General features: G+C 47.2%; 1 protein-coding gene and 1 long non-coding RNA gene across 8 annotated transcripts; one reads left to right on the forward strand and one right to left on the reverse strand.

Moving 5' to 3' along the window:
* Positions 1-16: 16 nt before the first annotated feature.
* Positions 17-22,343, reverse strand: ZNF79 (zinc finger protein 79). 7 transcript variants are annotated; one of them, XM_045372673.3, is made up of 6 exons: positions 21,928-22,343; positions 17,837-17,925; positions 13,436-13,558; positions 11,610-11,736; positions 10,827-10,922; positions 17-3,377 (listed from the first exon to the last, which is right to left on the reverse strand). In XM_045372673.3, exons 5-6 carry the CDS (start codon positions 10,897-10,899, stop codon positions 2,209-2,211), a joined length of 1,242 nt encoding a protein of 413 aa, XP_045228608.2. In that variant the 5' UTR covers positions 10,900-10,922; positions 11,610-11,736; positions 13,436-13,558; positions 17,837-17,925; positions 21,928-22,343; the 3' UTR covers positions 17-2,208. The 7 variants fall into 7 exon arrangements, with proteins under 7 accessions (XP_045228608.2, XP_065386110.1, XP_045228607.2 ...); XM_065530038.2 differs by lacking the exon at positions 13,436-13,558 and adding an exon at positions 16,799-16,914; XM_045372672.3 differs by having other exon boundaries at positions 21,821-22,343.
* On the forward strand, positions 9,420-11,688 carry LOC141408603 (uncharacterized). The gene is made up of 2 exons (XR_012424385.1): positions 9,420-10,049; positions 10,384-11,688. It is a non-coding gene; the product is annotated as an uncharacterized lncRNA (long non-coding RNA).
* Positions 22,344-22,345: the final 2 nt, after the last annotated feature.

A 22,345-nucleotide genomic window follows, 5' to 3' on the forward strand; every position in this document is an offset into this window, starting at 1 on the left:
TACAGACACATGCTACCACGTCCGGCTAATTTTTATTTTTAGTAAAAACAAGGTTTTGCCATATTGGTCAGGCTGGTCTCGAACTCCTGACCTTGATCTGCCTGCCTTTGGCCTCCCAAAGTGTTGGGATTACAGGCGTGAGCCACCATGCCTGGCCAGGAAACACTTTTTATAGACTATAGTGAAGCTTTTCCTAAGAAATGCTCTAACACAAAACCTGAACACATGGGGAGTGTAGCTGTCCATTCCTGACCAACTGAAGTTACAGTGGGTTGGGGGCCCAGGACCCGTTTTGCTAGCCATTCCAGTGCACAGCCAGGGCTCAGAACCAGTGATGCAACAAATAAACCTGACCACTCTCCTGGACTAAGGATTAGTCCTGGACTAATCCTTTGGTTCTGTGAAAGTGAGGTTCACGTCATCTGTTTAACTGTAAACTGTTATTCTAACCTTTTCTCTGAGCTCAGGTGGCTTACAGTATTTGCTGTCTCACCTTGTCTCAAGTCTCATCTTCCCACAGTTGTTCCTTCTGATCAACTTTCTAGAGCCTGTGCTCATCACTCCCTTTTGTTTTAAGATGAACCTTGAAGCACGACCTGGGAGAGGATTCTGGGTACTGGAGTAAAGGGAAATGGTGGCCCAGAGAAATTGATTTCCCCTTTATGACTCATTTGTTTGCACATTAGTTTTCGCCAGTGGTCTCTAGGTCAGTGCTTTTATGTCACCCCAGGTTGGAGAACTACCTTAAGTGGAAAGGACTACCTGGACTCCCTGAGTTAGGGAGAGGATTCTATTTCGGATACAGTGGCTTTTGCCTGTAATCCCAGAACTTTGGGAGGCTGCGGCAGGAGCATTCCTTGAGGTCAGGAATTAAGACCAGCCTGGGCAACATAGCCAGACACTTTCTCCAAAAAGCTAGCTGGGTGTGGTGGCTTGTGTGCCTGGCTACTTGTGATGCTGAGGTGGTAGGGTGCGGAAGTGGAGACTTCAGCAAGCTATGGTTATACCACTGCACTCCAGCCTAGGCGAGAATGAGGGGCTGGCACAAAAGCATTCCAGTGTCCTAGAAGGGACTGCACCAAGTCACCAAGGAAACAGTAAATAAGACAGTAAGCAGGCCAAAGGCAAAAGTCTGGATTGCTAATAGGAGGGGAGCACTACTGTTCTCCATGAGGGAGAAAGGAGAATGAGGAGCCAGGGGCAGTTGATGACTCACCTGCCTGAGCCCAGCATGGCTGTCACACACCTGCCCATTCTGGGTGCTTCCTATTCTCCATGGAAAGGGATGTGCCTCCCAATTCATTAGCAGCACACTCTACCCTCAACACCAGTAACCTCTGGGTGGGCTCTTTTTTGTTGAGATGCAGTCTTGCTCTTGCCCAGGCTGGAGTGCAGTGTTGCAATCCTGGCCCACTGCAACCTCTGCCTCCTGGGTTCAAGTGATTTCTCCTGCTTCAGCCTCCTGAGTAGCTGGGATTACAGGCACGTGCCACCGCACCCCACAAGTTTTTGTATTTTTAGTGGAGATGGGGTTTCACCATGTTGGTCAGGCTGGTCTCAAACTCCTGACCTTGTGATCTGCCTGGGTGGGCTCTTTCTAACAGTAACAAGCTCTACAAAGGCTGGGCCTGGCTGTGCTTTTCTGAGTTTTGGAACATCAAGGAATGTTCCCCACCTCAAGGAGATTCTGGTATTTCATAGTTGGCTCTAGAATCCCTTTTCTCACTTGTATTTGTATTTACACCCCTTGCCCCAAATTTGATGGTTTTTCAATCATTTCTGGCCAATGCTCTGAGTTCTTTCACAACATTTCTCATTACTTCCAGGAGAAACTGCCAGCATTGCCCAAAGACTTGGCTTTGATGTAGGAGCCAAGTTCTTTACTCATTGATTTGGTCACTTACTCCGAATAAACTCAGGTTTCTGGAATGCTTACCAAATAAGGTGCTCTGGCCCACTGAATAAAGGCAAACCTGCAACTGAATGGAGCCCTGGATCTTTTGATGCTTGCAGAAAGGTGTTATAGAGCTGAGCGTCCACACACAGCATGTGAAATAGTGGCTATTTACTGAATTGCATGTGCCTCTGGGCTGCAGACTCTAAGTTAGATGTCTTCAGATGCTTTCGAGCCTTTAGCATTTCTCAGATCCTCACCCATCTGTCCTGAGTCGGCATGTCCAGGACTCTCCACTTCCACCATGTTCCTGGTTACTCTCCGGCATGGAGTCTCTGATGTCTGATGAAGGCAGAGCTGCACCGGAAGGCCTTCCCACACTCGCTGCATTCATAGGGTTTCACGCCTGTGTGGATTCTCTGATGCTGACTAAGGGATGAGCTCTGGTTAAACGCTTTACCACACTCGTTACACTCATAAGGTTTTTCTCCGGTGTGGATTATGTGATGTCGAATGAGGGCTGAGCTCTCACTGAAGAATTTCCCACATTCGTTACATTTATATGGCTTCTCCCCGGTGTGGGTCTTTTGGTGGATTATGAGATTCGTACTCTGGCTGAAGGCCTTCCCACACTCGCTGCACTTGTAGGGTTTCTCCCCGGTGTGAGTCCTCTGATGGTTTGTGAGGTTTGCGCTCTGGCTGAAGGCCTTCCCACACGCAGCACATCTGTAGGGCTTCTCCCCAGTGTGAATCCTCTGGTGCTGAATGAACGCTGCGCAGTAACTGAAGGCCTTCCCACACTCGCTGCACTTGTAGGGCTTCTCCCCAGTGTGAGTCCTCTGGTGGTTCGTGAGGTTTGCGCTGTGACGGAAGGCCTTCCCACAGTCGCTGCATTCATAGGGCTTCTCTCCGGTATGAATTCTCTGATGCTGAACAAGAGCTGAGCAGTCACTGAAGGCTTTCTCACACTCGCTGCATCTGTAGGGCTTTTCTCCGGTGTGAGTTCGCTGGTGTTTGGTGAGGTTGGCGTTCTGGCTGAAGGCTCTTCCACATTCACTGCACTTGTAAGGTTTCTCTCCAGTGTGAATCCTCTGGTGCTGAATGAGAGAGGAGCTCTGGCTGAAGGCCTTCCCACACTCATTGCACTCATAGGGCTTCTCTCCAGTGTGGCTCTTCTGATGCTGAGAAAGGGAAGAACAGTAACTGAAGGCTTTGCCACATTCATTACATGCATACGGTTTCGCTCTGTGAGGTTTCGTGATTTCCGAGTTCTTGAAGCGCTTGGTGTGCGTCTCACGTTTGCGAGGTCTTGCTTCCACGGGCACTCTCTGTTGCGGAGAGAGGACTGGTCTCAGGCTGAAGCTCTTCTCAAGCTCACTGGTCCTGTGGTCTGAATCCCCAGGGGGCATCTCTACATGTGGGTCTTGGAATGATTTTTCAGAAAGGGCTTGCTCTAGTGGTGATTCAGATACAATCTTCCAGCCTGAAAAAAAAAAAAAAAAGTGAGAAAAGCCGTTGTGTTCCCTTGGTGGAAGGAAAACCAAAGGCTGAAGGAGTCTGGCCAAGCTCTTACACACACAGGTTTGATGACTCACCTCCTTTCATAAGAGTGTAATGGAGCCTACTACCTACTGAATTCAAAGCCATCATAATGTTGTAGCGCAACGCATTACTCACGTTTGTGGTGATGCTAGTGTAAAAAAATCTACTGCATTGCCAGTCATATGAAAGTATAGCACATACAATTATGCACTGTACATAATACTTAATAAACAACTACGTTACCAGTTTACATATTTACTATACTTAATATATACTTTTAATTGAGACAGAGTCTCACTCAGGCTGGAGGGCGGTGGCATAGTCACAGCTCACTGCAGCCTCAGCCTCCTGGGCTCAAGCGATCCTGCTACCTCAGTCTCCTGAATAGCTGGAACTACAGGAGCACACCACCATCCCTGGGTAATTTTGATATTTTGGAGAGACAGGGTCTCCCCACATTGGCCAGGCTGGTCTCGAACTCCTGGACTTAAGTGACCCTCCCGCCTCGGCCTTCCAAAGTGCTGGGGATTAAAGGTGTGAGCCACTACATCCAGCCTATACTATGCTTTTAATAGTTATTTTACACTGTACTCCTTCCACTAAAAAAAAAAAAGTTATCTGTAAAACTGCCTCAGGCAGGTCCTTCAGGAGGTTTTCCAGAAGGTACTGTTATCTTAGAGATGACAGCTCCATGCTTGTTACTGCCCCTGAAGATCTTCCAGTTGGACAAGATATGGAGGTGTAGACAGTGATATGCATGATTCCATCAGGTCTGGGCTAATGTGTGAGTTTCTTAGTTTTTAACAAGAGTTTAAAAATAGTACTACACACACACACACACACACACACACACACACACATTTTGAGACAGGATCTCACTGTCGCCCAGGCTGGAGCACAGTGGCACGATCATGGCTCACTGCAGCCTCGACGCCCTGGGCTCAAGTGATCCTCCCACCTCAGCCTCTGAGCAGCTGGTACTACAGGCCTGTGCTACCACATCCAGCTAGTTTTTGTATTTTTTGTTGAGATAGGGTTTTGCCAAGTTGTCTGGGCTGGTCTCAAACTCCTGGGCTCAAGCGATCCTCCCACCTCAGCCTCCCAAAGAAAAATGTGTAAAGTAAACTTAGTGTAGCCTTAGTGCACAGTATTTCTAAAGTCCATGTACAGCAATGCCCTCAGCCTTCACATCCACCTACCACTCACTCACTCACCCAGAGTCCTGCAAGCTCCACTCATGGTAAGTGCCCTATACAGGTGTACTATTTTTTATCTTTTATACTGTATTTTTACCATACCTTTTATTTTTTTTTTTTTGAGATGGAGTTTCGCTCTTGTTGCCCAGGCCAGAATGCAATGGTGTGATCTTGGCTCACTGCAGCCTCTGCCTCCCGAGTTCAAGTGATTCTCCTGCCACAGCCTCCCAAGCAGCTGGGATTACAGGCATGCACCACCACGCCTGGCTAATTTTGTATTTTTAGTAGAGACAGGGTTTCACCATGTTGGCCAGGCTGATCTTGAACTCCTGACCTCAGGTGATCCACTCACCTCAGCCTCCCAAAGTGCTGGGATTACAGGCATGAGCCACCATGCCCAGCCTGATGTGGAGTTTCGCTCTTGTTGCCCAGGATGGAGTGCAATGGTGTGATCTCAGCTCACTGCAACCCCCACCTCCTGGGTTCAAGCAATTCTCCTGCCTCAGCCTCCCAAGTAGCTGGGATTACAAGCATGCGCCACCATGCCCGGCTAATTTTGCATTTTTAGTAGAGACAGGGTTTCAATATGTTGGTCAGGCTGATCTCGAACTCCTGACCTCAGGTGATCCACCCACCTCGGCCTCCCAAAGTGCTGAGATTACAGGTGTGAGCCACCACACCTGACCTTGAATTTCTATACACAGTCTTCAACCAGACTGCCTGGGTTCAAATCTGGGTTCCACCTCTTACGTGCTCTCTGATTTTGGGCAAACTGTAATCTTTTAAAACCTTGGATTTATCACCTGTGAAAGCAGCTCCCTCATACAATCACTGTGAGGATTAAATGAGTTAAGACACATAGAGGACCCAGAATGGTAGCTGAGACACAGTAAGTGCTATCTGCGTGGTTGTTACTCTGGACCTTCTCCTTATAAACCATCCTAAAGCATGAAGTAGGCTTCCCTCAGAACTGCAAGTGCACACCAATGCCCCCAGTCAACCAAGAGCACAGAGGCCCCCATTGCAGGCTGAGCGCATCTCCGTGTAACTTGGGAGTCCGATCATCTATGGGTTTGACAGTTTTTAAAAGCAGACCATCTATTTGCGTTTAAAAAAAAAAATCAAAAGAAGAGGAAGAGTGACAAGAAAAAAAGCCAAGGGAAGAAGGGGCAATTCAGAGGACCACGTGATGCTCAGAAACGGCCTGTCCCTCAGCTCACCTCTCTCGAGTGCTGGCTCCAGTAGAAGACTGATGACATCTCAGGCCTGACACACCCCAAACAGAGCTACTCATCTCCCTTTTAACCCAGCACCTTTGTTAATCTTCCTACTTACCCAACTGTTCAGGCCAAAACCTAGGGTCATCCTTAATGCCTCCTCCTCTACATCTCACATCCAATCCACCAGCAAGTCCTGTTGGCTTTAACACCGAAATATGTCCTGACCCCTCTCTTACAGGCCACCATCACCTCACATTCCCATGTCTGCAAGAGCTGCCTCCTAACTCACCTCCCCGCTCCCATGCCTGACCCCTGAATGTCCATTCTTCACACATACGCTGAATTCTTTTTCACCAGTGTCACTTGCCAAATGCTGAATCCTTTTAAAACATAAATCTCATCCCTTCCCTGCGTCAAAACTCTTTAATGGCTTATTTTCTTAGGTGACTAAAATCCAAACGCCTTACCATGGTTCCAGTGCCCCCGCACAATCTGTCCCCTGCACACCACTCTTCCTCGTGTTTACTAAGCTCTGGCCACACGGGTTTTCTAATCCTTAAGCAAGCTCATTCCCACATCAAGGTCTCAACATACGCTGTGGCCCAGAATGTTCCTCTCCTAGGTCTCCTCCACACAGCTGGCTCATCCCCTTCCTTCAGATCTCGGCTCCAATGTCATCTCCAAAGAGTCTTTCCTCTTCATCAGCTCTCCAACAGCTCCCTCCCCTCTATTCCCAACTCAGCCTTGTGCCCCAGTCACTGATCCCTTGTATTGCTTTATTTTCTTCACACAACTCATCACCATAAAAAGTAGATTAGTTACTGTTTGCTGTTTGTGTTCTTCACGAAGATGTAAGCAGAGGCTATGTCCTCATCCCCCGCTCAACAAAGGGGATACATTTTACCCATGGCAGCTAAAATGATGCCAGGTACATACCAAATGCTTAATGCACATTTGCTGATTGATGAATGATGCAATGAATCAGAATTAGTACAACTGGCCAGCAGGGTCTGGGAAAGTGTTAACACCCACCACAGAAGTCCCTAAAATGAGCAGCAGGGAGAATGGCACTTTCAACTCCTGGGTCTGCCACTTGGGAGGGGTAGGGTAGAATAACCCAGGGCCCAGACCCAGCTCTCAGAGGCACAGCGATGCCCAGGACATGCTGTGAGTTAGAGCAGAGGCCATGTTGAGCTCCTCTAATGGCCAGAGTGGAAACTTGCGCCCGACGACTTCTGTTCACTATCATATAGCTTACATAACTCTTCAGTAGGCAACTTTTTTCATATATGTGTTAATTGGTGAAAGAAGAAAGACTCTATCATCTACTTTTTCATATATGGAACCATGACTACATAATTCAGTGGTGTGCCTGGAATCCATGTAGTTAATGCATGGCAAGCAGGGATTTTGAGTATATGTCTTTCATACTCAATGAGGTATTATAAGATATACGTGTATATGCGTGTGTGCGTGTGTGTGTATTTCACCCACAGTTCCTGGCTCATAACTCCCATAGCCACTGCTACAGTCTTTTTTTTTTTTTTTTGAGACAGAGTCTCGCTTAGTCACCCAGGCTGGAGTGCAGTGGCACGATCTCGGCTCATGGCAGTCTCTGCCTCCCAGGTTCAAGCGATTCTTGTGCCTCAGCCTCCCAAGTAGCTGGGACTACAGGCGTAGGTCACCACACCCAGCTAATTTTTGTATTTTTAGTAGAGATGGGGTTTCCCCATGTTGGCCAGGCTGGTCTCAAACTCCTGTCCTCAGGTGATCTGCCCAACTCGGCCTCCCAAAGTGCTGGGATTACAGGTGTGAGCCACTGCGCCCGGCCATTGCTACAGTCTTCTGTTAAAACGTCAGAGCACTTTAGGGCTCAGAACAGACTCTCTCTCTCTCTGACCTCCCCCTGCCCAAGCAGGACTCTAGTCTGACTGTGGCCGTACGACCCTCATTCCAGAGATCCTGCCCCATACCCCGGAGGAAGGAATGCTGCACCGAGGCCAAGAAGAATCTGCACAGGAAGGCTCTGCCGGGTGTCCCCACTAGTCTACTTGTGTTCAATCAGGCCCTTTCTGTCCAATCTCATTACAACATGCTGTCCGTGCTTCAATCACGCCTATCCAGTGAATCAGAGGCCCAGGCAGGCAGGGTTTGGAGAGCTTCCAGAGAGCTGAACACGGGGAGGCTCCCGCAGGGCGGCTGTCCGGGGAAGGCATGAGAGCTCCCTGCACCTTCTCCATACCTCGTCCCATGCATCTCTTCATCTTCATCTTTTTTAAAATAAGTGCTTCCCCAAGTTCTGTGTCCTTTCTCTAACAAATCAATGTAATCCAAAGAGGGGTCGTGGGCACCCCAGTCTGAAGCTAGTGTAGTTCTGGAGGCCTGGACTTGCGACTGGTGGGAAGGGGCAGGGGCCACCTTGTGGGACTGAGCCCTCAACCCGTGGGATCTGATGCTATCTCCAGGTAGACGGTGTCTGCTACAAAATTAATTGCTTGCTTGGTGCGTGGGGGAAAACCCCAGCCCTCTCTGCTCACAGAAGTCTCCTACGTTGACTCCTGCTGTGGATAGGGGCAGAGGTTGTGGTTTTCCGCTCGGGGCACCCACACCCAGAGCTGCTTCTACTGCCCTACACTGCTGCCTCAGAGCACCTCCTCAGCGGAAATACCCCTTTCCAACTCCTGTTTCTAATGATGTGGTGATTTTAACCTTTGGGACCACTGTACTGGGGTGAACAGTGTCCCACAGCATGTCCACCTCAAAGTACAGAATGTGTCCGTGCTTGGAAACAAAGTCTTTGTAGATGTAATCAAGCTAAAATGAGGCCATACTGGATTAGGGTATATTAATGCCCTAAAATGAAGGAAATCCAGACACAGGAGAATGCCACATGAAGACAGGGACAGAGATTGCAGTGATGCAGCTAAAAGTCAACGAACACTGAAGATTGCTGGCAACCACCAGAAACTTGAAAGAGGCAAGGAAAGATCCTTCCCAGAGCCTGCAGAGGGAGCCCGGCCCCGCTGACACCTCGGTTTCAGACCTCTAGCCTCCAGAACTGTGAGCGAATCAACTGCTATTGTTTTAGTCCACCCAGTTTGTGGTTATTTTTTATGAGAGCCCAAAAAAACTAATACAGCAAGCTTTTCAGGGTCTTGAACCCCTCTGAGACTATCATGAACACTCTTCCCAGAAAAATGCAGTTGTTCCCCTCACCACTAAACACTGCTCTCCATTTCTGAAGCTCCACAGAGGACTTCAGTCCTCTGTGTAGACTGTATAGAACACAGAGATGCCCAGGCAGGGGGGCCTTGGGAGAAGAAGGCAGCAGGGCCAGGGAGGCTCCCTGCCACAGGCAGTGTCAACAAGCATGAGTGGTGCCGGGCATGCCACAAGGGTGAGGTATCATGCAACAGGCTGCTTAGAGGATGGTAAGATGGGAAGGAGAAGAGGCAGCTCCATGGAATCATGCAAAGAATGCTCCCGGGGCTTTGTGCCGATTGCCCTATCAGCAGCAATAACTTATAACTCAAGAAATAAAGCAACAAATAGACAGGTTGCATCTCATTTTTATTTATTTTTTTTAAGACAGAGTTTCACTCTTGTTGCCCAGGCTGGAGTACAATGGCATGATCTCGGCTCATTGCAACCTCCGCCTCCCAGGTTCAAGTGATTCTCCTGCCTCAGCCTCCTGGAGTAGCTGGCATTACATGCATCCGCCACCATGCCCAGCTAATTTTTTTGTATTTTTAGTTGAGATGGGGTTTCACCGTGTTGGCCAGGTTGGTCTTGAACTCCTAACCTCAGGTGATCCACCTGCCTCAGCCTCCCCGAGTGCTGGGATTACAGGCGTAAGCCACTGTGCCCGGCCCAGGCTGCATCTTTAGAAACATGTCAAATGTTGTCACCTCAAACTGGTTTAATTCATTTGTACCTTTGATGCCTTAAGTCTCAAACATCAAAAGTGACTGGGTCCCCAGGGAAAAACTGCTGAGGCCCTGCCAGAGGTGGCACCAGGGCAGAGGCTGAGAGAGATGAGGGGAGAGAGCTGCTGTGCATGGGTGGTAAGAGAGATGCACTGGAAACTATGGTCTCCTTTCCTTCTGTTTTCCCTGAGTTTCTTAGTATCGGCCCTTTGGAAAATTCTGGCATGGCCACGCAGTAAGAAAGGAGGAGCAGAATGAATTAAGGGGCCAGGCCGGGCGCGGTGGCTCAAGCCTGTAATCCCAGCACTTTGGGAGGCCGAGACGGGTGGATCACGAGGTCAGGAGATCGAGACCATCCTGGCTAACACGGTGAAACCCCGTCTCTACTAAAAAATACAAAAAACTAGCCGGGCGAGGTGGCGGGCGCCTGTAGTCCCAGCTACTCAGGAGGCTGAGACAGGAGAATGGCCCGAACCCGGGAAGCGGAGCTTGCAGTGAGCTGAGATCCGGCCACTACACTCCAGCCTGGGCGACAGAGCGAGACTCCGTCTCAAAAAAAAAAAAAAGAATTAAAAAAAAAAAAAAAAAAAGAATTAAGGGGCCAGATAGGGTGGCAGCAGGAGCTGTGACACCCAGTGGCATGCGTAAAGCTGGCACCTAGGATCCTCAGTGAGGGAGACCCCAAGCAAGGAATGTGCCAACAAAGATGACTCTTGCTTCCCAACAATAAGGAAGGATACTCTTTGGAGGCCAGGGACATCACATGTGCCCCCAAACACCTCCCAGCCCTGGGAGCCTCCGTAAGGATGAGGTGAGGAAGAGTGTGTTTTAGAGGCAGACAGAGCTTGCTTCAAATCCCAGCCTTGCCACTATCTAGCTGTGAAGCTTTGAACCAGTGAGCCAGCCTCTCTCAGCATCATTTCCTCATCTGTAGAATGGGGTGATAGTGCCTACCTCACAATTGTTATGATAATCAAATGCACTCATGTGTGATTTAAAGGGGCTTTTGCTCCCAAGACTCCCATTGGCTAAGTGCTTGCTCACATACCTGGAGAGGGACTTCGCACGTCTTCGCCCTCCAGCATCCATGTGCCTTCCCTTTGTTCCAACTGGGAGTTCATGCCAGGCTGGGAAACTGGAAGTCCTATTCAACGGGAAAAACAGGCTTTAGAAATTGTAAGTAAGTATGAACAGCCACCCAGAACTCAGGGGAGAGCAAGCAGCCCAGTCGGATTGTTCATTTCATTCAGACGGCAAATACTTACTGAGCACTTACTTGGTGCCCGCACCAGGGGCTACAGCAGTACATAAGAGAGATGGTGCCAAGGTCTTTTTAAACATCCTTTTAATGTGAGAGACAGGGTCTCACTGTGTTCCTCAGGCTGGTCTCAAGTGACTGTTCCGCCTTGGCCTCCCAAAATGCTGGGATTGCAGGTGAGAGCCACCTCACCCGGCCATGCCAAGGCTGTATAAAACATTTCTGGAAGGAGCTAGGAAACAGCCTCAAGGAGGGGTCAAGCCAGGGAGCTAAAGCTAAACTCACAAGTTCCCAATTTAGGAAGATGGAAACTTACTGAACATAGAGGAAATGACCTGAGGGTTACCCCATTCCTCCTGGGAAATGAGAGAATGGGGAGGTGCAGCCTTGGGGAAAGCAAAGGGAAACTGCCTATTTGCCAAGTGGGCATGCAGAGACCTTCCCCAAGAGAACAAGAGGAATAGACACCATCGCTCTGGTACATCACAGCTGTCAGAAGGCCCTACACACTGGAAAGCAAGTGCCATGGATTTTCAGAATTGAGTGAATCGAAATCTTAAACCATTTCCTTACCTAGTAGGACAAGGTTCCTGGACTTTTCTGGTATCCCCTCCTTGTACCTCTCCCTCGGAGTAGACACGAGGCACCTCCACCCTTCTTGTGCAAAAGCTACTGTCACACTGCTGAAGAATGTGGATCCCTGAAAAAACAAGCACATTTCATCTTGCCAGTGGCCTTAGGATCTAGGGTGATGGGGTGGTTAACGTTGGCGGTTTTGGGGGAGCTAGAAAAGTCTTCGAAAAGATTCAGGTCTCTGGGTAGTTGAAGAAAGTGGCCGGCTGCAGTGGCTCGCACCTGTAATCCCAGCACCTTGGGAAGCCAGGAGGCGAGGCAGGTGGATCACTTGAGGCTAGGAGTTCAAGACCAGCCTGGCCAATATGGTGAAACCCTGTCTCTAATAAAAATACAAAAATTAGCTGGGTGTGGTGGCAGGTGCCTGTAAGTCCCAGCTTCTCAGGAGGCTGAGGCAGGAGAATTGCTTGAACCCGGGAGGCAGAGCTTACAGTGAGCTGAGATCGTGCCACTGCACTCCAGCCTGTGTGACGCAGCGAGACTCCATCTCAAAAAAAAGAGAAAGCCTTTATTGATCACCAGCACTGCAGTGCCTAACACTAAGATAATCTGACATACACACACATACACACTCACACACACCACTGTCTCTTGTCTTCACACATTTATAATTCTAGTAGACTTTACGTATAAATAAAGTGTGTGTGTGCGTGTGAAGTAACTGGGCAAAAATTAATGGGTGCTTGGGACTTGAAGGGATAATACAGAAAGAGCAAAATTAGAATGTGAGTTGATACAGTGAAGAGTCAGGTGCAAATTATCAGAGAAATGTGAAAGATGAATTTTCAGAACATTTAACAAATATTTCTGTGAACGCAGATATCACCCAGTACAACAGGAGAGCCAAGTATGCACACAATCAAATGTAGCACGAGTCAAAGAAACAGACTAGTTGCCAGGAGAACAGAAAGGCGGGGAGGAAGGACCACAGAGTGAAGGCAATTACTGAGCTGGCCTTGAAGCAGAAGGTTTCCAGATGGAGCAAGAGAAGGTTATCCAAGGCAGGAGAGGCACCATGAGCAGAAGCATGGAGGCGAGACAGTCCTTGTGTGTTTAGGAAATGGCAGGCAGTTTGGGTGGGGGGATGAAGCGTGGCAGAAAGGTTGTTGAGGTCAGAATGTAAAAAGCCTTGAATCACTTGATAAATGTGATGCTTTTATGCCTCAGGCAACAGGGAGCTGCTGGAAGGCAACTGTGTCTTGAGATGGAGGCATGGAGAGGTGGTTTTAAGAACTTCAACAGTGTCAGTGTCAAGTTGAGAGAGGATCCTGCTTGAGGAGAGGGACTAGATGCAAAGCCAGAAATGAACTTTGTGAGAGAAGAGTTGAGAATGCATCAAAGATGTTTCCTGCTTGGAAGACCAGACAGATGACAGTGTCATCACAAAGAGAAGAAACATGGGAAGAAGGGGTCTGTTAGCAAGGGAACTAGTTTGTTTTGGGGCCCACAGAGTTTAAGGTGGCCATAGGAAATCCAGGTGCAGATGTTCTATCACAGGTGAAAACATGGATCTGGCGTTAGGAGACTCTGGGCAGGAGCTATAAGGCACGCAGATCAGGTGAAGCTGTTCACATAACAAAGCGGCACCTACTCCATGTAATGCATCCTCTGCTAGGTACAGGGCGTGGGGGCAGGGGGAGCCAGATGGAAAGCGAAGAAACGAATCAGGAGATAACACAGTATTAACCTAATGCAGAAATCGTCTCCTGGCCAGGCCTCACAGGAACCTCAAACCAACAAAACGCAACAGAGACACCCATCTTCACCTGCTGTTCCTCGTCTGTTCCCAGCTCAGGATATGGGGCCTTTGTTCACCTAGTTGGCCAAGCCAGCAACCTGGGTGTTATCCTCTCCTTTCGTGCGGCATCAATCCCTATTGATTCTTCCTCCTAATATCATGAGAATTCACCTGTTTATTTCCACTCCCCTACCACTGCCTTGCAAACCAGCAACAATTTCCATATTGGAACCAGTCTCCGGGCCTCTGATTTTACCTGCTCTTCAATCCATTCATCACACCGAGAGGTTTTTTCAATGGAACAAAGAGGGTCACCTTTTAAAATGAAGAAATATTTATGCAGGTGGATCACCTGAGGTCAGGAGTTCTAGACCACCCTGGCCAACATGGTGAAACCCCATCTCTATTAAAAATATAAAAAACTAAAAAATATTTAAAATCTTTGTGCAACTTTAAAATAATCAAGAAAGTAACATCCATTATAAAGATATAATGTCACGAACCAAATAACAAAGGAATATATAATACGTAAAGAAAAAGCTGCAGGAAATGCAAAGAGAAATTTAGAATATTAGGATTTTGAGAGATGTTAAAGTAACTCAGTCATTGACAGCCCAAAGTGAATAAACAACAAAAAGAATAAAGACATGGAAGATGCAACAATTTAATAAGGTTGAGCTGACAGAGCTATCAAACGCTATATCCTGCCATCAGACTGCGCTGGCATTTTGTGTTGACAAGAGACACAAACTCCATCCTCATAAAGCACAGACCAGCCACATAGGCAGATAAAGAAATCAAAATCATAATTTTGGAATATCTAAAAAAAATAAATACACAGCCAAAAACTTTCAACGTAAACAAGGAAGGAAGAAGGGGAGTTAAGGATTCAACTCGAGAAGTTAAAAAATGAATTTTTTTTTTTTTTGAGATGGAGTCTTGCTCTGTTGCCCAGGTTGGAGTGCAGTGGCGCGATCTCGGCTCACTACAAGCTCTGCCCCCTGGGTTTACGCCATTCTCCTGCCTCAGCCTCCCGTGTAGCTGGGACTATAGGCGCCCGCCACCATGCCCGGCTAATTTTTTTTGTTTTTTGTATTTTTAGTAGAGATGGGGTTTCACCGTGTTAGCCAGGATGGTCTCGATCTCCTGACCTCGTGATCCGCCTGAGGCCTCCCAAAGTGCTGGGATTACAGGCGTGAGCCACTGCGCCCGGCCAAAAAATGAATTTTAAAATAAACCTGAGGAAAGCAGAAGCAAAGGATTAATAAAGAAAAAATATATTAATAAAGAGCAGAACTGACAAGGAAATCCAAGAGCAAATTTTAAAAACGAAAATAAAGAGCTAATTACCTAGTCAAGAAAAAAGGACAGTTACTACTCTCATAGGACTATGTGAAAGAAACATGTGTTAGAGAGCAGGGCACTGGCACAAAAACAGACACACGGACCCAGAAAGGAGAACCTGGAAATAAAGCCGCACACCTCTAACCACCTGATCTTCAACAAAGTTGACAGAAACAAGCAACGGGAAAAAGACTCCCTACTCAATCAATGGTGCTGGGATAGCTGGCTAGCCATATGTAGAAGAGTGAAACTGGGCCCCTACCTTTCACCATCTACAAAAATTAACTCAAGATGGATTAAAGATTTAAATGTAGAACCTTCAACTGTAAAAACCATACAAGAAAACCAAGGAAATACCCTTCTCGACCTTGGCTCTGGCAAAGAATTCTTGGCTTAAGTCTTCAAAAGCAATTGCAACAAAAACGAAAACTGACAAGTGAGACCTTACTAAAGAGCTTCTATACAGCAAAAGAAAACTATCAGGGCCAGGCGCGGTGGCTGACACTTGTAATCTTAGCACTTTGGAAGGCCAAGGCAGGACGATCACCTGAGGTTAGGAATTTGAGACCAGCCTAGCCAAAAAGGTAAAACCCAGTCTCTACTAAAAATACAAAAATTAGCTGGGTCTGGTGGTAATCCCAGCTACTAAGGAGGCTGAGGCATGAGGATCGCTTGAGCCTGGGGGGTGGAAGTTGCAGTGAGCTGAGATTGTGCCACTGCACTCCAGACTGGGTGACGGGTGACAAAGTGAGACTCTGTCTCTTAAAAAAAAAAAAAAAAAAAAAACTATCAACAGACTCAACACACAACTGAAAGAATGGGAATAGATATTCAAAAATTTGCATCCGACAAAGGTCTAATCTCCAGAATCTATAGAACTTAAAAGCAACAAGCAAAAAACAACCACGTTAAAAAGCAGGAAAAGACATGAGCAGATACACTTAAAAGACATACAAGTGGCCAACAAACAGATGAAAAAATGCTCATCATCACTAACCACCAGAGAAATGTAAATTAAAACCACGACGAAATATTCTGTCACACCAGAAATAATGGCTACTATGAAAAAGTAAAACTTAACAGATGCCGGTGAGGCTGCAGAGAAAAGGGAAAGGTTGTAACTGCTGACGGGAAAGTTAACTAAATTAGTTCAGTCACTCCGGAAAAACAGTTTGGATAGTTCTCAAAAAACTTAAAACAGAGCTACCATTCCACCCGGCAATCCCATTACTGTGTAAATACTCAAAGGAAAAGAAGTCATTCTACCAAAAGACGCATGCACGCGCGTGTTCCTCATTGTGCTGTTCACAACAGCCAAGACATGGAGTCAACCCAGGTGCCCACCAGTGCTGGTCAAGATACAGAAAATTCCACGTGTGGAATAGGAAATACATGTGGAATACGATGCAGCCATAAAAAATGAAGTCATGTCCTTTGCAGTGACATGGACGCATCTGGAGTCCATTACCTTAAGTGAATTAATGCAGGAAGAGAAAACCAAATACTGCATGTTATCATTGATAAGTGGGGAAGCTAAACACCAAGTATATATGGACACAAAGATGGGAACAAAAACCACTGGGGACTACTAGAGGGAGGAGAGAGAAAAGGGGGCATCAGCTAAAAAACCTATGGGGTACTAGGCTCCCTACCTGAGTGATGGTATCATCTGTACCCCAAACCCTGGCATCACATAATACAACCATTTAACAAGCCTGCACACATACCCCTGAATCTAAACTAGTAAGGTGCAATTATTTAAGAAAAAAAAAAAAGAATGTGTTAGAAATGATTTGGTAAAATGTGCAGTGAAATGGGAGAACGTTCATCGAATTCTACTAAGTGAAACAGAAACATGACAGAGCAGAATAAACCCACTTTGAGAATATGAGCTGGGCACCGTGGCTCAAGCCTATAGTTCCAGCACTTTGGGAGGCTGAGGCGGGTGGATCACTTGAGGTCAGGAGTTCCAGGTCAGCCTGGTCAACATGGTGAAACCCCATCTCTACTAAAAATACAAAAATTAGCCAGGTGTGGTAGGGCGCACCTGTAATCCCAGCTACTTGGGAGGCCGAGGCAGGAGAATCGCTTGAACCTGGGAGGTGGAGGTTTCAGTGAGCCAAGATTGCACGACTGCACTCCAGCCTGGGCGACAGAGCAAGACTCCAAAAAAAAAAAAAAAAAAAAAAAGAAAAGAAAAGAGAGAATATGATGGAAAGGAAAGGACACAAATCAAAATGTTAGATGCTATCTTTTTGTGGGATTAAGAGTAATTTTTAACTTTTTGTGTTTTCTCTATTTTCCAGGTTTTCTGTGGTGAACATGAATTACTTTGTTCATTACAGAAAACTTGTAAAAAACAAAACAAAACAAAACCAACAAGCGGGTGATCGGGTGGGATGGCCCACACCTGTAATCCTAGCAGTTTGGGAGGCCAAGGCTGAAGGATGGCTTGAGTCCAGGAGTTCAAGACCAGACTGGGCAACATGGCAAAACCCTGACTCTACAAAACTTAAAAAAAAAATTAGTTGGGCATGGTGGCACGAGCCTGTGGTCCCAGCTACTTGGGAGGCTGAGGTAGGAGGATCGCTTGAGCTCAGGAGGTCGAGGCTGCAGTGAGTTGTGATTGCACCACTGCACTGCACCCTAAGTGACAGACTGAGGCCCTGTCTCAAAAAAAAATAAAACAGGCCAGGCGCGGTGGCTCAAACCTGTAATCCCAGCACTTTGGTAGGCCGAGGCGGGCAGATCACTTGAGGTCAGGAGCTCAAGACCAGCCTGGCCAACATGGTGAAACCCCATCTCTACTAAAAATACAAAAAAATTAGCTGGGTGTGGTGGTGCGTGCCTGTAATCCCAGCTAACCGGGAGCTGAGGCAAGAGAATCGCTTGAACCCAGGAGGTGGAGGATACAGTGAGCCGAGATCATGCCGCTGCACTCCAGCCTGGGTGATAGAGTGAGACTCAGTCTCAAAAAATAAAGAAAGAAAGAAAACAAACAAATGACAACAAAAAACAAGCCAACCCTACCATTAATATTAGGGGGGAAGAAAAGGATGCCTCCCAAAGTTAATTTCCTACTTACCCGGGGCCCAGCTGTGAGGAGACCAGCAGCCATTCCTTCCTCTCCTGTGTTTTCCTCTTGGGGAAGGGCAGGGTCTGGGGAAGGTAGTACTAAAGAAAGAGAAGAAAACGAAAAAGGTTAAAAGCAGTTTAGGAAGTCACCAATTCTCACTGTGAAGAGGGGACGTAGCAGGTACCAGGGCACGTGGGCTGAATCTGCAGACCTGCAGTGTGATGTAAATTTCTCCATTCCCTCCTACCTCAGAAATTCCATCAACTCAGGCATTAGAGTGTTAACAGACTCACAAGTATCCATGATCCGCCACTCAGCAGCAGTGTGAAAATCATGTAACCTCTCTAAGTCTCATTTTTCTCATCTGCAAAATGGGGATAATAATCCCTTGTAAGATTGCTGTGGAGATTAAAGGAACATACAGACAAAGCACTTGGCAAATGCCCAGCATTTAAGTATACAGCTTAAAGAGATTATCTATTACTTAGTTCTTTGAAGAAAGTGGCTCTGCAAATTTAAGGCATTTGCTTAAATGAAGAGGTCTGGGCAGAGAGTCTCACATCACACCATATATAAAAAGTAACTCAAAAAGAGATCAGAGACCTAAAGTTAAGTAGTAAAACTCTTGGCTGGGTGCGGTGGCTCACGCCTGTAATCCCAGCACTTTGGGAGGCTGATGTGGGCGGACTGCTTGAGCCCAGGAGTTCGAGACCAGCCTGGGAAACCTGGCGAGACCCCATCTCTGTTAAAAATACAAAAATTAGCCAGGCGTGGTAGTGCATGCCTATAGCCCTAGCTACTTGGGGGGCTGAGGTAAGAGGATCGCTTGAGCCAGGGAGGTCGAGGCTGTAGCAAGCTGTGATCATACCACTGCACTCCAGCCTGGTTGACAGAGACACTATTTAAAAAAAAAAAAAAAAAAAAAAAAAAAAAGGGTAGAACTCTTGGAAGAAACCATACATCTTTGAGAGTTTGGATTAGGCAATGAGTTCTTACATATGACACCAAAAGCACAAGCAGCAAAAGAAAAAATAGGTAAGTTGAATTTCTTCAAAATTAAAAACTTTGTGCTCCAACAGGCCCTGTCAAGAAAGTGAAGAGGCTGGAGCCCAAGAGTTCGAGATCAGCCTGGGCAACATGGTGAAACCCCGTCTCTACTAAAAATACAAAAATTAGCCATGGTAGTGCACGCCTGTAGGCCCAGCTACCTGGGGGGCTGAGGTGGAAAGATGGCTTGAGCCCAGGAGGCAGAGGTTGCAGTGACCCGAGATCACACCATTACGCTCCAGCCTGGACAACAAAGCAAGACTCTCCCTCAAAAAAAGAAAAAAAAAATTTAGTTATTGACTGGGTACGGTGGCTCACACTTCTAATCCCAGCACTTTGGGAGGCCGAAATGCTGGCTTAGCACATCACTTTCTGTGTGTGGTTTTTTTTTTTGAGACGGAGTTTCCCTCTTGTTGCCCAGGCTGGAGTGCAATGGCACAATCTCGGCTCACTGCAACCTCCAACTCCCAAGTTCAAGCGATTCTCCTACCTCAGCCTCCCGAGTAGCTGGGATTACAGGCATGCACCACCACGCCCGGCTAATTTTTTTTTTTTTTTTAAGTAGATGGGGTTTCACCACATTGGCCAGGCTGGTCTTGAACTCCTGACCTTAAGTGATCTGCTTGCCTAGGCCTCCCAAAGTGCTAGGATTACAGGTGTGAGCCACTGCGTCTGGCCCTACTAAATTCTTAAATGGGCAAAAGATCTGAATAGCTATTTCTCCAAGCAAGAGATACAAATAGCCACTCCACACATGAAACTCAACATCATTCGTCATTGGGGAAAAGCAAATGAAAACCACAATGAGAGAACACATCACACCTACTAACATGACTATAATAAACAAGATGGAGAATAACAAGTGTTGATGAGGATGTGAGGAAACTGGAAACCTCATACACTGCTGAGAATAGAAAATGATGCCGCCACAGTGGAAAAAGTTCAGCAGTTCCTATGAAAGTTAAACAGGGTTGTATGACACAGTAATTCCACTTCTAGGTATATGCCCAAGAGAAATAAAACATACACACATAAAACTTCACTGAAGAATGGATACACAAAATGTGATGTCTCCGTACAATGGAGTATTATTCTATCATAAAAAGGGATGAAGTACTGACACATGGTATAACCTGGATGAACCTTGAAAATGATGTGCTAAGCGAGACGCAAAAGGTCACATATTGGCGAGGCGCAGTGGCTCACGCCTGTAATCCCAGCACTTTGGAAGGCCGAGGCAGGTGGATTGCCTGAGGTCAGGAGTTCAAGACCAGCCTGGTCAACATAGTGAAATCCTGTCTCTACTAAAAATACAAAAAATTAGCTGGGTGTGGTGGCAGGTGCCTGTAATCCAACTACTCGGGAGGCTGAGGCAGGAGAATCACTTGAACCCGGCAGGCGGAGGCTGCAGTGAGCCGAGACTGCACCATTGCACTCCAGCCTGGGCAACAAGAGCAAAACTCCGTCTCAAAAAACAAAACAAAACAAAAAAGTCACATATTATGAGTCCACTTATTTAAAATGTCCTAGGCAAATCCATAGTGACAGAAAGTAGATTAGTGGTTGCCAGGAACTTGTGGAGAAATGAGGGACTGGGGAGTGACTGCTAAAGGCTACAGGGTTTCTTCTTCAGTTAACAAAAATGTTCTGGAATTAAATAGTGATGGCTGCAAAACTGTGAAAATACTAAAAATCACCAAATTGTTCACTTTAAAAGGATGAATATTACGGTATGTGAATGATATCTGAATAAAACAAATAAATAGATTTGGATTCCGATCTTAGGACAGACCTTTTCTTACTGAGAGTTATCTAACCTGACAGCACTTCCTTTCCTTTTTTGTAGTATGGGGAAGATGACCATCTGCTCTGCTTTCTCAGGTCTCTGGGGAAGACAAAACAAAATGCTGGATGTGAAATCGCACTCTCTACTCCTCAAGTGCAAGACCAAATATAAGGACCTCTTGGCCAGGAGCAGAGGCTCACGCCTGTAATCCCAGCACTTTGGGAGGGGGAAGCCAGTGGATCAATTGAGGTCGGGAGTTTGAGACCAGCTTGGCCAACATGGTGAAACCCCATCTCTACTAAAAATACAAAAATTAGCTGGACGTGGTGTCGGGCACCTGGAGTCCCATCTACTCAGGAGGCTGAGGCAGGAGAATCGCTTGAACCTGGGAGGCGGAAGTTGCAGTCAGCCGAGATTGCGCCACTGCACTCCAGCCTCAGCGACAGAGCGAGACTCCGTCTCAAAAACAAAACAAAACAAATCAAAAACAAATATAAGGACCGCTTGATCTTGGAGACAGCACCAAATTCTGGATGTAAAATTGCACGTGTAGAGTAACAGACCAAATACAGTTGATCTAGGGGGTGAACAGCACAGGTGTTGGTGGTTAAGACTTAAAAGAGGTTGCCTGCTTACACATTTGTTCTGTACCACATTCGGGGTGCTTTCAAAAGTGTTATTTCATTTGAGGATCACAATTCTCAGAGGTAAACAAAGTAGTTAACGTTATTTTGTCCTTTCTTCCATGGAGAAATACGGGTTAAGAGACCTGGCTGGTACCTCACAGCTTTCACAGGAACCTGTGCCTTCTAACTGCAAATTCCCCTGTCCTCCACAACTTCACAATCCTACTGGGCTGGCCTGCCCTCAAACTTTCCCGGGCTTCCAGGGATCCCTGGCCGCTTCGAGAAGGGCTAGAAGAAGAAAAGCGACAGAGGAATCCTCAGGAACCCACTTCTCCCTACTCTCCACTGTCATTGGTCCATCAGGCAGACTGGGGTACGTGGCACAATACTCAGAAATCACGCAGGTATGAGGTCCTCAAACTTTTTTGACCCCCGAATTCTTTACTCAAAAAAGGATTGTAGGGGCACATGTTCTCAGGATCTCCTGGGGCTGTGTCACGGGCAAAGAAAGAAAAAAGGATTGTCTCCAACTACCTGTAAGAGAGATAAAAAGAGTTCTGATCCGGCTCACACAGCGGCAGTCGTGGGCAAACGAAGCAGCAGCCGATCTCTTGACGATCGCTCCCTCTACCACTCCTCACCTCCTTCCTTCAGCATTTGAGTTCCACCTCGCGCCACAGCCTCCCAGCAGTTCTCTGGAAGTCAGGGTCTATCTAGAGCAGCCCCCACCCCGTTCTGCAGGGCTGCTCCGACGGCTCCCAGGCTGGACTCTTCCTCTCCAGCCACTCCCCGTAGAGGCACGGTTTGATCCTGCGGTGCTGGGTCGCGGGAGATCGGACTGGGCCTGCCCAGCTGGGTGTTCCACTCCGTCTCCAGAGTCACAGGTGGCTCGGCCTCAAGCAGAACCCGGTGAAAAAGCCGCTGCCGGCTTTCCGAAAACGACTGGCAACTGGCAACTGTCAACAATTGACCGGCAACCGCTAGAGCTCAAGAACCGCTATGCAGGTACTGCCCAACACCAGGTCCCGGCTCCGGCGCCAGAGGGACGCGCCTGAGTGG

This window comes from Macaca fascicularis, chromosome 15 (assembly GCF_037993035.2).
Source record: "Macaca fascicularis isolate 582-1 chromosome 15, T2T-MFA8v1.1".
NCBI classification, from domain to species: Eukaryota; Metazoa; Chordata; class Mammalia; order Primates; family Cercopithecidae; genus Macaca; species Macaca fascicularis.